General features: G+C 37.3%; 1 protein-coding gene across 4 annotated transcripts in view; it reads right to left on the reverse strand.

Annotated features, from left to right (window-relative positions):
* Nucleotides 1–1,695: 1,695 nt before the first annotated feature.
* LOC131051272 (serine acetyltransferase 2) overlaps nt 1,696–16,266 on the reverse strand; it is a 155,562-nt gene continuing 140,991 nt past the window's right edge. For 2 of the 4 annotated variants that reach the window (XM_057985933.2, XM_057985745.2), the window contains 3 exons: nt 3,133–3,299; nt 2,173–2,246; nt 1,696–2,027 (listed from right to left, as the gene is read on the reverse strand). In XM_057985933.2, coding sequence (XP_057841916.2) covers nt 1,963–2,027; nt 2,173–2,246; nt 3,133–3,299 — 306 coding nt within the window. In that variant the 3' untranslated portion in view covers nt 1,696–1,962. The remainder of the gene's footprint in view (nt 2,028–2,172; nt 2,247–3,132; nt 3,300–16,266) is intronic. The other 2 variants (XM_057986074.2, XR_009107110.2) reach the window with 2 other exon arrangements.

The following is a 16,266-nucleotide window of genomic DNA, read 5'->3' on the forward strand; positions in this document are numbered from 1 at the left end:
TCTACCTCTCTCTACCTCTCCATCTTTGTCTTCAAATTGACCTCATCTACAACACAAATGTATACAAAGAAATAGACCAAAATTTCCCACAAGGACTTCACTGGCTAGGCAATATTTTATCACATGCATTCATAATAGGGGGATTTTTTAGTATGTCATGAATGCACGTGCTATAACCCAAGTTCACTAAGTGAAGCCCCCGTGAAATTTCCCTACTTGACCTTCCACAACTCTTCGGTGTACCCATTGCACACTAAGGTGTGATTTCTAGTTAAATAAAAATGATTCTGAGAAGCTTAAGACTATCTAATAATTAATTGATTATTTATTTTATGACTTTTTTTAATAATTAAAAATAAGTTGTTTTTAGTTTTATTTATTTTTTGGCAACTTAATTTTAATCACTTAATTATTCTCTAAAGTCAAATAAAAAGGGAAATTATAGTTCACCACAAAATCTAAAATTAACATCCAACAATACCATATAGCTTGAAGATGTAAGTACAAACAGGTCATTGGAAGCTTGATCTATGTGACCACAACTACACCAAACATATTGATGGTTGTTGGTGTTCTCTATAGATTCATGCAAAAGCTGAGAGAAAGGGTATTGGCTAGTAGCAAAAAGGGTTCTTTAATATCTTAAGGGAACTCAAAATTTTGGGCTTCATGACTCAATGTGGTAGATTCCAAACTAGTTGAATATTCAAATTTAGACTATGCAAAGGGATTTTGAAGATGGGAAATCTACTTCAGGTTTCTGGAAGAATTTAGGATCAACAATCATCAATTGGAAGTCAAAGTAGTTAGCACCAAATCTTTCTTCAGTAGAAGCAAAATATATGGCAGTTTCATATGAAACCAGAGCAATATTGTGGCTTAGGAGGGTTCTTAAGGATTTGCAGAAAAAGCAAATTTCATCAACAACACTCATGATTGAAAACACTTTTGTGACCAAGATTGCAAGGAATCTGATTTTTCATGATGAAACAAAGCACATCAACACCAAATTCCATTTAATTCAACATGATTTGAAAGACAATAGTGTCAAATTGATCAATGTTCTAACTGCAAATCAATCAATGGATATCCTAGCAAAAATAATTGGAAGAGAGATTTTAAAAATTCAGGGGTACGCTTGGTCTCGCTATAACCCCTGTGGATTTAGGCGGGAATGTAATATTATGTAAATAATCCTTGTGTTATTGTAGTATCTGAAATCATCTTAGTCTCACTTAAACCCCTACAAATTAAGGTGGGGATGTTCATGTAATATTGAAAAAATAATCCTTGGGTTATTGTAGAATCTAAACAATCATCTTGAAGATGAAGATGGATGAACTATCATATGAGTTGAACTAAAAGGTCACTTTGTTGACCTATTTATATACTGTTTTCATTCAATGATATCAATCTTTTGGGCTTATAGTTTCATTCACTTTTCCCTTTACTATCTCTGTCCATTCCTAACCTAACAATTTTATTACGTTGTGTAAATCCTTTTGTAAATAGCTTTTATTTACACATGAACACAAATGTAGTTAGATAGAAGAGTATATTGATTCCTCTAACAAGAAATCAATTGCTACTAATCAATACTATAAACTAGACAACGTGGGAATAAGATATCACTTTTTCAAGAATAAGGAGTCTTGTCGAGAATTAGGAATAGAAAAAACAAGTTATACAGCCAGCTAGGATGACAAAATATGGGATAAATAATACAAGTTTTCTTCAATGCAGATGCAGTAGCTCATACTGCAAAAATTCAGTTGATGAACAATAGAAGGATTGCATGCCTATATTCTAGAAAACTGAACTCATAGCAGAAAAACCAGTATAGTGTTTAATGTTACAAACTTTTTTCTTTTTTTTTATAAAATGGTACAAACATGTATTCCATAAAATGCAAATTTAAAAATACAATCACATAATCCAACAATTAGTAAGAGTTTTAGGCGCCTATATTCCAGCACCACCATAAAGTGAATCCTCTGCCACAAGTTTGCAAAATCCTTTGGTTGCATCTGCAGTTAGAAAATCATTCCCACTTTGCATTAATCTCAATGAAATTGGTTCATGTTTTGAATATCTTATATCCCTTTTCTTACGAATCTTGTATCCATGCAAATAACATTATTTGGCAAAATTATGAAAAGCTCGGAAGTATACCATGTTTCATAGTAAGAGATGGATTCTGTTCATCCAAAAAGCCAATCACTTTTGCCGGAGTACCTGCAACCATACTGCAACCAAAACGTGGTGTACGTTAAAAGGCAAGTTTCAAGCCATCCATTTCTGAATGCATATTTAGGCAACATATAACCTTCTTCTCAAATATCATGTTAGAATTCCATTGTAAAACCTTACCGCCTAAAAAAGAAACCCAATAGTGGTAATTGCAATTAGAAGAAAATATCACCAAATAGGACAGGAAAGTTTTCCTACAAGATAGACCGTTTTTCTTTTGTAGGTAAGTTCAAAATGCATTCTGAGATCTCAAAAATGCAAAAGAATACCCCAATGCAAAGTCTCAAACTTCTGAGTTCCATTATCCAGTAAGTTACAAAAGCCAAAATTATTATATTGATATGAAAAAACAGCATATCATATGATGCCACATAGATGCACCAAAACAGACAAGACTCAATGCACAAGTTATGGACTAACATTAATATATTTGTATTTTATGAAACCTTAGAAAACATGCTGATATGGCACCATCTTTGATGAGGTGGACCCAAACCTTAACTTGCCAAGTAAGCTGGTGTAAAAAATCCGTCATTTGAATCACCACAAAGTATTTGGAAAGTACAAAGTTAGCCCTAACAAATACTGGGTCCTCTGTTCTAATTTATTTTTTATAGTGCCAAATATATTTAATATAACCATTCAACAAGAAAGTTCAAAAAAGTTTTCAAGTTCAATATAAGACCAATAAATACCACCTTCAATACAGAATATAACCATTTGTTGAAGAGGGCATTGGATCTTTCGTTGGTTAAAATGAGTAATATCAAGGTTTCCTTGTCTTCACATATTAAAAATTATCACAACACCAAAAAGAAAAAAGAAAAAAGAAAAAGCCACTATGTAAGCAAATGGTTTATAAACAAGGAGGAAAACTACCACCTATGAGGGGGGACATCTTTTAGAACCAGAGATCCTGCAGCCACCATAGCGCCTTTGCCAACAGTTATATTTCCTAAAATTGTGGCACCAGCTCCAATAAGAACTCCACTTCCAATTTTGGGATGTCGATCACCAACTTCCTTTCCAGTTCCTCCCAATGTTACACCCTAAAAATTATTGCAGATAACAAAGTTATAAAAAAGCAAAATATTTAAATTAGTTTTCAGAGAAAACTGATCAACTACAGTAATTAATTTAACCAAATTATACCACATGCTCTTGCCACACTGGACCAGGCATATCTACAACTTCAACAAGTTTGCCTAACGTCACTATTATTGTCTTGAGGTATATTATACTCAATTTAATCTAGCTATATGTGCTGTTCTAGATTAATTAAGAAACAAGAGGGACCATTCTTAATAAAGAAAAGTTCATTAACTTTATGTGCCCTGAGGCCCGTATAATCTTCAACTATCTACTCTGATTACAATCTAAATTGTCAGAAATTTATCTGTAGACTCTTTCTTGGAAAAAGGTTAATTACCAAAATTGGCATGCTAAGCATGAATGGAATTAGAAAACGATCAAGTTTGACAAACTAGTAGATTGCAGATGGGAAGTTAAAAGAGAAAACAAGAGCATCGTTGAGTCTTGACCATCAAGGAAGAGAGTACAATAATAATGAAAGTAAACATGAGAAATTTAGTAGTCAAGTGCTATATGAAGATTGAAAAAGAATGAAACTTTTAATGCTCAACTAGTAGCAAATGACTAGCTATGTTACATTAAGACTCTTGGATGAGAACAGCAGGAAAAGAAGAGGCGAAGGTACCGAGAAGGGAGGAAACGGAGGGCAATACATCAAGGGATGCTAAGGGATATCAAACTAAAATGTAAATTTATAATTCAAAAAAAATACAAATTATATATAGTTTAAAGTAAATCAAGCACTTTAAAGACACCTGTGATACGTGAAATGAATATTTGCTCAGGATGCTTGAAGTTCGGAGGCTTCAAATCGACAAAAAGGAGAATGGAAAATTGCCATTCAACCTGATACAATATTCATTTACTCGAAAATTGCAAACAAAAAATGGTGTCTTCCATTATAATTAATGGAAGGCCCTAACTACTAAAAGAAATGAATAATAATTGAGATAGCGAGATAGCAGACACCTACTATCAAATTGAGTTCTTGACTCACTTGAAGTCTCTCACAATTCAGTTAACACTTTACCTATGCATTTGAATAAGTTGAATTTATGGGCTGGTAAAGCTCCAGCTCAACCACTTGATCAATCTTCTTATAGAATCAACCACTAAGGAAGCTCATTGAGCTCACACCACAATTTGCCAACTTGAATGTGTGTTTGCACAATGGTCATATTCAACCAACATTTGATTTTGTTGGCTGAAGCTCATAGTGTAATGTTCCCTTTTTAAGCATAATTGATCTATGAACAATTAGTCTATTTTCCAAGTTTTTCTGTAGGCTAATTGGTGGGCAAGGGATAACTCCAATTTTTTTGGAGAACGCTAACTTATTCAAAATGGAATTCTAACAATGGCAATGAGTTCAAGAGACCTGTTGGTGTGTGTTTTATGGCACACCGAACACAAAATAAAGATGCCCAAAAGACACTCTATTCTCTCTTGAATAAAATCACCGTGTATGCTAAGATTGCAAAGAAGATCATATGGCGATTCCAATGTTTATACTACAACCTGTTGAGACATGGACCAGCTAGAACTCGAACCTAGGACCTTCCATACGCTGCTGGAGTGCTCTACCACTGAGCTACTGGCCCCTCTTAGACCAGTCCATCGTCAATCCGGATGTGGCTTATTTCTAACACCAACACCCCCCCTTAAGCCACACCTCTCATGTGTTTGGGGCTCCTAGCCTGGACCTGGCTCTAATACCATGTTGAGACATGGACCAGCTAGGACTCGAACCTAGGACCTTCCATACGCTGCTAGAGTGCTCTACCACTGAGCTACTGGCCCCTCTTGGACCAGTCCATCATCGGTCCAGGTGTGGCTTATTTCCAACACCAACACAAACTAGCGACTTTAATGTTGAATATAGTTCTTTTGGTGATTTATGCTGGTAATCCAAGGGGGACTTGTGAATTTCAATTACAATGAAGACTTTTAGCTTTATTTTTTGGGGATTTTCTATTTTGGGACTTCAAAAAGGGGTAAAAAGGAAAGGGATTCAAGAATTCTATACTATTCCTAGGAATTTAAAAGACGACAATGATTGGGTAAACCGTAAAACTAATAACCACGCTTTACTTCGCCACACTAGGACAACTACACAAAGTGGGTGCAATCTTCAAGGGTTGTGTTTAGGATTTCCATACTATGAATAACACCATCAAAATGAACAATATTTATCCAAAGTAGAAGTTAAACATCCACAAAATACGCTTAGGCTAACTTTGCACAATGAAAAAAAAAATCATTTGTTCATCAAAAGTATGAGCAACGATTTCACCAATCAATACTATCAAATCTTGCATTCATTTAATCAGCTTTTATAAGGCAAATTCTATTCTATGTTGAAAACAATATGAAACCATGCAACTAAAAGATAACATAGAGATTCAAAGCAATGCAAATGAACTTTATTATCAAAGTAGTCTTAAGCAACAATTTCACCAATCTCTCCCATACAGATGAGAATAGTGGGGTTTATATAGAGTTTTGAAAATATATGAAAGGCCTAGATTAAACAGAGATCAAAGGCCGAGATTGAAACATAAATATCCCAACTAGGGCTTGCAGTAGTTATCCAATAAGTACAAGTAAATGAAAGACAAGTGTCATAGGGAGCTTTCTTCTAGAAGAATGCATCCTTATCCTCTTTCTGTGGCAGCATGTTCGATAAACTTGGACACAAGAGGATTAACCTCTTCCATCGTGACATGTGGCAGCATGTTTATCTTGAATTCAATCACGTCCAAATCATCAACATAGGTGGCAAAAGCATTCTCCCACTCCAATTCCTACTTCAGAAAGGCATCCCTGATAGAAAAGAAGTTTGATGCCTTAGTCAAATTTTTCTTAAGGATTGATCCTTTGACACTGAAGAAATTCTCTTAAACTTTGATGATGATCTTTAGATTTTCCACGTGCATTTCATTTTCTTGAATTGTTTCCTTCCCAAGTACATCAGCAGCCACAAGGAAAATCTTATTCTGAATTTCTTCAATCAGCTCCTCAATTTTGACACTGTCAACCTTTACCTTCTCCAGAACTTCATTTCTTGCTATTAATGCCCAATACCATGTGCTGAAATCACATAAAACCCCAACTGCAATTACCTGTCCATCTATTAATTCCTACTTGGGAATTCCTTTCAACACTTTTAAGCACGGGATTACTTTGTCCAGAACATCTTGAAGATCCTCCCACACTTCTGCCATGTCCTGAATTCTAGAGAGTAATGAAGAAGCTTGCCCATATGATAACATCAATTTTTCCATGAACATGACAGCTTCTTTATTGCTCTTTGCCATCCACTCCTTAGTCTCTTTGGCTGTCACCTTCCCTTCTTCAAAGTCTCTAATTGTTTCCTATGGAAGGGTCAAAAGTGGAGGAATTGGTGCATCTCCTTGATCAATGGGTTTGGTCAAGTGTTGGATATATTTTTTCAACTGCTCAATTTCTTTCTTGAATTCTTCTTTCTTTCTTATTTCTTTCTCCAATCTTGCCTTGATGGAAGTGATTGAATTATCCAAGTCCTCAACTTCCTGCCCCTTAGTGGTTGGGCCCAAGTTGATAGTTGTTATTTCATACTCCTCAAAGTAATATCTTCTTTTGCCTTATAAACTTTTGGCACAGCTATTTGATCTGAACGACAGCCTGCTTCATCCCTTTGAATCGAGGAAAACCTCTTGGCTGTTTTCTTTGTTGCAACCTTTTCCAACCTAGTTAGGAAATTTGTTGTATCATCTTCTTGTTGAACTTCCACAAGTGCTTTTACTTTCATTCTCTCCATTAACCAATCAGGTATTGTGGGCTGCTCAATACCTTCTTCCTCATGATTATTTTTATCGCCTAGATTATCCTCGACTCCCCGAAGAGCCGAAAATCATTCCCTCTTCGAATTCCCCATCTAGGATATCCATTTCATTATTTTCAAATTCACTTATTTCAGTATTTGAAGCAGATAGTTGTTCTTGAACTTCCTGTGGAATTGATTCCACATTCCTTTCTTCATGAATTGGGGAAGGGATTTTTATCTCGCCTAGTGGTTCATCCTTAGGAATTGATATATTGTTCAAATTCCTAGATGTGGCACTAATGGAGTGAGATGGACCTGATTTTTGTTTCTTTCCAGCAGCTCCCTCATTTACGATTTTCTTTCCCTTTGATTTCGTAGAACTTTCAGCTGTTTCTTTTCTTTTCCTCGAATTTGTACTTTCTAGTGGTTCAACACTTTGAGATGTTCCCTCATTATTAGAAGAATATGACTCCATAACACCCATCAAATTATAAGGGACATATTTCTTTGTTTCAGCTCTTGGACATGTTGTTCAACCCACCATTGTGTATATTTGACAACTGGCTTCATTAGAGTGGTCAAATCTGCAAGTTCTGGATCAGACCATCTTACCGGAAAAAGAGGTTTATTCTCATCATATCGTGGTTGTGTGTATTCTCCATCATCTTCTAATTGGTCAGGCACACGAAAGAGCTCAGTTGTCCTGATCAAATTTACAGGTAATCTTGACCACAGTCTTTTCCTTATGTCAAATTCATCTGCAGCATTAGCCCAAAAGTCTTCAAGATCCATCATGTGCTTATACTTTTCTCCATTCACCAATCCAATATGATTATGGGGATCAAAGTTTTCTCTAGATCGGTAGAAGATAAACGGATACCATTGCATCTTCAGCCTTGCACCTTCAGCTGCTTGTGTTGTTGAACGGAATTTAAGCATTTTTCCAATAAAAAAATGGAAAAGAAATTCCAATCTTGTGCTTTGCTCTCTGGAAGCTTTCATATGTCTATGGTTGCCTAAAAACTTCAAGCAGTATCATTCTATTGGTGGGATAAATTGGAAGTCTGTAAAGACATCTAGTAGATCCTTGAAGCCTCAAATATGTGAATCTTGGATACTGAATGAACTAGGATCCAAATCTGCCTATCAAGTTCTTAGCTTCTTGAGTTAGTCTCTGATGAGTTCCTCCCTGCAATATTCTAGTGATATACATTAAAATACATCATTTACTTGCTCGAAATGAGACTTCTCATGAAACTGCAACTATGGGTAACAATCATATGCCTTGAATTCATTTTCACCGTTACCCACTATACCTTTGCAAATTAATCTTGTCTACCTATAATTTCTGGCCAGTAGGTAAATAATGTAAGAACTCATGTAGAAAGATTTTGTTCTCTCCAAGTTTCTCAATCATTCATCCAAGGTATTACTGATTATCTTTGCCCAATTGAACATCTCAACTCCTAAAGTAATTTCATCAATGGAATAATACATTCAGAACTTAATTGGCACACCCTGAGGGTTGCCCATTACTCTATTGAGTAGCAAGATAATATCTCCATAATCATCTTTGAAATCAGTGCGAAGAAGGTTCTTTGGCATCCTCTTATAGGTAGGCTTGGGTTTCTCCAGCCATAGTTTGTCAATATTTGTTGCACAAGGTTCAAGTTGTTCTTCATAAATCCTTGTGGTTTCTTCTTTGGTTTTGAATGTGGTTTTGTTGTACTTTGGAATCCTGAATGCCTCTTGGATAGCAGTTTCTCCAAGATATGCCAATACTCTCCAATCAGGTGCAATAATCTGCCTTTCTAGGTTATTGTAGTGCATGGCACATTCTACAATTAACTCATTGCACTTTGCTGCTGGTGGAAATCCAACTGCCTAGACAATACCATTCATCATCATCCTTTGAGCAATTGCTATTGGTAAATATCCTTCATGTCCGTACATTCTTCTTCTAAAGTCTTTGAAATCAATGTGAGCAAGGTTGGTGTCTCCAACCTTCTTCCATTTCGAAGTAATTTTGGATTTTGGTTATGTTCCCTTGCTGGCAAACTTCATTTGAACTTTCCTTGAATGTCCTCCCTGAGTGGTCATTTATTGCCTGAAAAAGACAAGGAAACTAAATTAATATCACTTTCATCTTGTAAAGTCTAAGTCTAATGAGACTTTATTCCTGATTTCAAACTCTATTGTCTCAACTTTTCACCTTCAGCCTGTCATAAATTTAAAATTCTGCGAAAAATCAGTCTATGAATGGAAGGAATCTGCTCAACACTTAGTAAAAATTTGTGAAAATTAGCCTTTGAGACAGAAAAATGATGAAAAATCAGTCAACAACTCAAATTCTAGACTGAAAATTATACTTCAACTCCAAAACTTGGTGGAAAATCTGTCTTTTCTTATGAAAGAAGATGAAAACCTTTGACCAATTCTTTCTTCTACATAGAAATTTTCTTGTTCCTCTTTTAAAATCTTCTTTCTTCTTGAACTTGATGGAGAGAGCTCTTCAATTTTGAACTTTAGAAGGAATGAAAGTGAAATGAAAGGTTAAAGTGAATATAAGGCTAAGAAGTTCGAACTTCTTTAGCATCTTTATGTTTTTTGTGGATTCAACGAACTTGGTCTCTTTCTCATCTGTCCTTGTTTTTCTCTCCTAAAGATGGCAACTTGATTCTTCTAGAAGATTCCAAAGGAATATTCCATCTTTCTTCCTTAGAGCCACTTCATACTTAACCAATTTTCTTCATCTTGTCCATGTAAGCTGATGTGTTGGCAAGGAATCTTTTAGATTCTCTTTGCTTGGGCAAATTTGACATGCATTTGAGAAATCTTTCTAAGTGTTGGCGAATTTTACCTTGCATTTCACACTTGGTCAACCTTTCACCTAGGCAGACTTGGGCATGTGTTAGAACATTTTCTCCATGAAGCTTGGTGGACTTCATGTGTTGTTGAGACATCTTTGCTAAGTGCTGGGTGGACTTCATGTGTTGTTGAGACATCTTTGCTAAGTGTTGGGCGGACTTCATGTGTTACCATGCCATTTCCAACCTTTTCTAGGCAGACTTTGCATGTCTTACGACACTTCCTTCTAGACATGGCGGACTTAGGCATGGGTCAAGACATTTTCTTTCATGTGATAGGTGGATTTCAAAATGCCTTAGTACATTCCTCTTGGTGTTTGGGCGGAGTTTACTTGCTATTAGGACATCTTCAACCTTCCTTAGGCAGACTTCATATGTTGGTAAGACATTTTTTCTTTGACCTTGGGCAGAGTTCACTTGCTACCAAGCCATTTTTGCTATGTGTAGGGCAGAATTCAGGTGTTGGTAGGCCATTTTCTTGGTGCCTTAGGCAGAGTTAAGCCATTGGCAAGCCATTTCTTGCTAAGTGTCAAGGCGGAGTTGAGCTTTGGCAAGACATTTTAATGATTTTCCTAGGCGGACTTCACTTGTTGATAAGACGTGTTGTGCATTTTGCACAAACACCCCTATTTCAGGGGACCCCCGTTTTGTGTGTGGTCTGCCTGATGGAGATAGAAGCCCAGGATTGAAATCATGTCTGCAAATGCCCTGTACTTTGTAGAGGTCGAAGAGGTATGAGACCAAGTTTCGGCATGTGTTTTTTGTGTGACATTGTGGCCTTCACAAGCCTGTTAAAACCTAAACTCGCTCTTTCAGGGCGTTTTCAAAATCCCCTAGCAAATTCCCTCCAAATCGCTAAGGAAATCGCATTTCTTCTAAATGGCCAAGGTCAGGGAACAAAACGAAAAGCTCGGGCTACTATAGATTCAAATCAAATCATTTTCTTCCAAAAGGCCAAGCATTTTCATTTCTCCTCTAAAACCCGAGTCTTCCCATGAGCGACGAATCACTTAAGAAGTTCGGCGTTTTTGATAACTTTGCAAGAATGAGAAATCGCAGATTCGTCTAAAAATCCCGAATTTGGCAAGAAGGGGTCGCTTAAACAAAAATCACACATTTTTTATGAAAATGACTGAATTTCTTCTTAGGGGAATGTTGACGTGTATTTTGTACACAATCATACACAGAATAAAATACCAATAGGCATCTTATCCTCTCTTGAGAAAATAGTCTCTAACTGCTGAAGATTCGCGTAAAGGATCAGTTAGGTAGACTCCAAGGTTCTTTTAGTAGGGTCTCTACGTGTGGACAAGCTTTTAGTGGTATGATGTGATTTGCTGTTTCCTCCAAGGGGCCTTACGTATTCCAAAAGTTCAAAGATTTTCTAAACTAAGGAAACTTTCAAAAATAGCAAAAGGAGTAGGGTTTAAAAGAGGTCTAATCTAGCCTAACCCTATGAATGACTTAGTATGGACGAGACTTGGCAAGATTCAACCAACTTCAATTTTGCCATAAGATAACAACTCAATTGAAATTAGTGCGATCTTCTAAGGTAATAAAATGATACTCAATGCATCAAAGATCAAGGACACTACTACGAAGGTACATATCCAAGATACAATAATGATTGAAGATTAAGGGACTCAAAGTATTCTCCAGTCGACCACGCAAGGCGTTCCTACAATCAGCAAGAAGCTAGTGGTTTGGATTACGAATCCTACCAAATATCAAATCTTCACACTTTGTCCTTCAAATTTAACAAACTACTTTGATTGAGCACGATTCAAGTAGATCAAACAACCATGAAGATAACTCAAGAAATTTGCAACAAAACACCATAACTTCAATATTTTATTGATTTCCAAGTCATCATGTACAACAATTGCTTGAATGTCTCTCTTCAAAACTCAATCTTGCTACAAAATAAAATTGCTTCTAACTCTAATCTCTCTTACATCAACTATTGACTATTACTCTATTGACTCTCTATCATACTATTAACTATTACAAATGAAATGAAAAATGGGGGTATATATAGCATCCCCAGTTACAATGAAAGGTCCAGATTGAAAGTAAATCAACGGACAAGATCATGACACCTAAACCCTAATTAAGGTTTGTTACAAATGACCTCCTTTTTACTGAACAATATTAAATACATAGCCAAATATTAAATTCGGCACAAAAACCTAGGAGGTATCAACCAATGAGAAATAAGATGTCATGTCATCTGTAACAACCTTTCATCTAGAATCTTATTCCCTTTCCAATTCTCTTTCTTAGCATATGCAATGAATTTTGTCACGATTCCTTCGATTTCTGTGATTGGAATCTCGGGAAGATTCTTCATACTCTCCTCTAAGTGGATGACCTGATCGAATGCATCTAGAAGAGCTGCGTCCCAAGTAGATTCAAGTTCCTTCGTCCTCTCAATCAGGAGCATGGTGGCAAACATCTGACCATACTATTCATCTGTAACATCTGCGTCCTTGCGAAAGATGATCTTGATTCTATCCTCAAATTCCTGCATATCCACATCTGTCTCGACCTCGATCCCTCTACCAAGAATGGTACGAAGTACCTCAAATACTCTGTCCTGGATCGGATTGATCACTTCCTCAAGTTGGCCACATCTAACACTGATGTCCTCAAAGAAAACATTCTTCATATGGAGTAAGGTTGACCACTGGAACAAACTGTGAGAATCACCCTCCAAGATCCTCTCCTGCGCTAAAATTCTTCTTGATGTGTGTCTTATAACTCTCAAGACAGGAATGACAACGTCCTTGGTATGGGCAAATGCAGCTACTGTTGTCATCAATTTGTGGATTATCTCAAGAACTTGGATAGCCTGATGAATGATCTTCATCATCCTTGTAACAAACTCTATGGCCACTGTATAAGATCTATCCATCCAACTACATGTACGCTGAACCAGGTTCCTGAATCTTTCTGCTTCATTGATTGATTGAAGTGGCAATGCCTGCACTGGTGATCTAACTGGATCCTGACGTCCCAAAGGTTCATTGATGTGACTGAAATATGTCCTCCATGCACCGACCTCTCTCTCAAGCTTTCTATTTTTCTCCATTTCTTCTCTAAGCTTGTCCTTCAATGCCTCAAATGTGTCGGTGGCATCATCTAAAGTCTGCTCTGCTGTGGATGGTCCTAACTCAAAAGTCTGTATATCATATTCCTCTGCTAGGATCTCACCTTCATATTTGTCTGCTGCCGGTGTAGCTATCTGCAATTTCCTAGATCCAGTCTCATCTCGAATCATCTTGGACATCTTGGTAGCCTTTCTCTTCTCTGTTACTTCATGTGAACGTCCAACAAGGCTCTCTAAATCAATTGCATTGTCCTCGTCCTCTACTACGATCACCTTAGTCAATCTTTCTTTCAACCAATCTGGGATAATTGATCTTGTCTCTTGAACTTGAATCTCTTTATGCACCATTTCTTCTTGTCTGGGAGGAGATGTTATTTCATTATCTTCTTCTAACTCATAGTCTTGGAGAGATCCATCTGACGAAACATGCTGTGCCTGTCCTTCCTCCTGCCTGTCATTCTGTACCATAGACTCCATGGATTCTTCCACTTGAATTGTTCTATTCTCTGATCTAGAAGAAGTACCTGGTGCTTGATCTTTGTTGGCCCCTTGCTTTCTCTTGGAAGACTCTTTCTTTTCTGACCTTTCTTTTCTCTTCGAACCTCTTGGATGGAGATTGCCCTCACTGGCACATCGAAGGTTACCTTCACCTGAATTCCTAGGATTGGGATTGCCTTCACTCACACTGGCTCCACCTTCGGCTGATTTCTCTTCCAAAGTGAAAGACATAGCTATGCCTTGTTCTCTCAACTTCTGATGCTGAACGTCTACCCATCTGCGAGTACAAGACAAGACTGGTGCCATCAAAGCATCTAAATCCACGACCTCGGGCTCATTCCAATCCAACCTTATTGTTTTGCTTTCTCTATCATAGGAAGACTGGATATGTCTGCCATTGTCCTGAGCTTGGTCGGCCACTCTGTAAATCCTGCATTTCCTGATGAAATCCAAAGGTAATCTAGAATGCATTTTCCGTTTCACCTCAAGATCATCTAGGAGGTTCATCATAAAATCTTCAATCTGGTACTCATGTCTAAATCTTCTGCCGACTGTCTCCTCTAAATGTCCATGTGGATCAAAGCTATTTCTCCAAGCAAAAGATGAAAAAGAATACAAGGCTAACTCCTTCTCTGCGTCATCCATGGCTAAAACATTAGGACATACCTCAACTGAATTACCCAAAATAATAGGTACTTGGACTCCATTCTGATGTCTGTGCCTGAATGCCTTTGCATATGCTGCCAACTATCTTGTTACTTCAAGTAACACAATTCTATCTGTCGGATACCTCGGCAACATGTATGGAGGTAAAGGACATCCATGCACTCTAATGTAAGTGAATTTGGGAAACTGAATGAACCAAGCACCGTACCTCTTGATGAATTCCTGGGCATCCTGAGATAATCTGTTGTGAATCCCTCCTTGCAACGTCCTTGTGATGTTCATCGTGAAGGTATCATTAACTAACTTGTAGTTTTTCCCTGGCGGATGATGCAAGTAGGCATAGGAATCACAAGCTCTGACCTCGCCGGGTCCTCTTCCAATCATTCCTCTGTGAGGTAGTCCTGCGTACTCAACACTCCTGATCAAAGCATAGATGACGTATGAACTCATGTGGAAGGACTTAGTAGCCCTGAGTCTCCTCAACTGTACGTCTAAGCAATGGCTAATCATCCTAGCCCAATGTATCGTACCTTTACCCTGAACAATCACCTGGATGAAGTAAAACATCCACTTCTCAAAATAGAAGGCACGAGGTGCTCCTGTAACTCGGTTGAGCATGGTAATCAAATCTCTGTACTCCTCCTGGAAATCAATCCTGTGCGGTGTGTTCGGGATCTTGCTTAGACGGGGACGACTCTTGAGTAGCCAATTCTTGTTAATTATGCTTAAGCAAGCATCTGGATCATCATCGTACATTGATCTGGCTCCTTCTATGCTCTTGTATATCATGTCCCTGTGCTCTGGAAGATGGAAAGCTTCACTTATAGCTTCCTCTGAAAGATACGCCAAAGTGATTCCCTCATTGGACACGATCGTCCTGGACTGTGGATTATAATGTCGGGCACATTCGATCATCAACTCGTGGCACTGAATAGCTGGAGGAAAACCGGCCGCCTTAATGATGCCACTCTCTATTATTCTCCGGGCGACAGGTGATGGCTTGCCAATGTAGGGGACCTCTCGAAACTTCTTCGTGCTAAAGTTTCCCAAGTTTGTATCTCCAATGTTGCTCCACTTCGACACGATCTTGGTCTCCACTTCTTCGGTCTTCTGATCTTCTTTCATGAGAGCTGAGCAACTGGTGGATGCTCCCGCCTTCGGGGTCGCCATACCTACACAACATTTCATTATGAGAACTATATTTTGCAATGAATAACGTTGATTAGAGAGATAAAGTTTTTAGGAAACCTCATGATAAGTCTTTAGAGTTATCATTTCCTAAAAAAAATGAAAGATTGAGCTAAGAAATTCAAAATTCAAAATTTCAAAACTTAAAATATGACGATGAATAGATAAAGCAATAAAAATCAAATCGCCATACCTCAATAGAGAGCTAACTCTAGAATGCAAAAAGACAAAATTCGCTTAGGCCAAATTGAGGTATGAATGATCTTTAACGTTATCTCCTCAAGAAATCAATTTCGCCACCTTTGTCTTCAATGTGATCTTCAAGTTCACCTTTAACGTGGTCTTCCACTCTTAGCAAATTCGCTCAAATGAAGGTCTTCAAATATCGCACCACCCTAGATATATTAGTGCCACCTTGGATGATATTCGCACCTTTTTCAAATACACTTCGCACTATCTTCGTTTTCCTCAATTCGCATGTAGAAGGATAAAATAATGATGTGAAAATAATAGTCTTCACCCCCCTATATATAGCACTTGCACCTCTCCATTTACTAAGGCCGACTTGGTAAAATATAACAATTTCAAACGATTTTTAAATGATTTTTTAATTAAATAACAAGGCCGACCTCCATGTATGAGCGCTCCATTCGATTTTTAATAATTAAATTCATTATTAATTAAATGCCTTTCGTTTTTTAATTTGCAAACTTCGATTTTAATAAAGGCAAAATAATTAATAAATGCAAAACGCCATATTAAATACTAGTTAAATAGGATTTTCAATTTTA

The sequence above is a fragment of the Cryptomeria japonica genome, chromosome 2 (assembly GCF_030272615.1).
Source record: "Cryptomeria japonica chromosome 2, Sugi_1.0, whole genome shotgun sequence".
NCBI classification, from domain to species: Eukaryota; Viridiplantae; Streptophyta; class Pinopsida; order Cupressales; family Cupressaceae; genus Cryptomeria; species Cryptomeria japonica.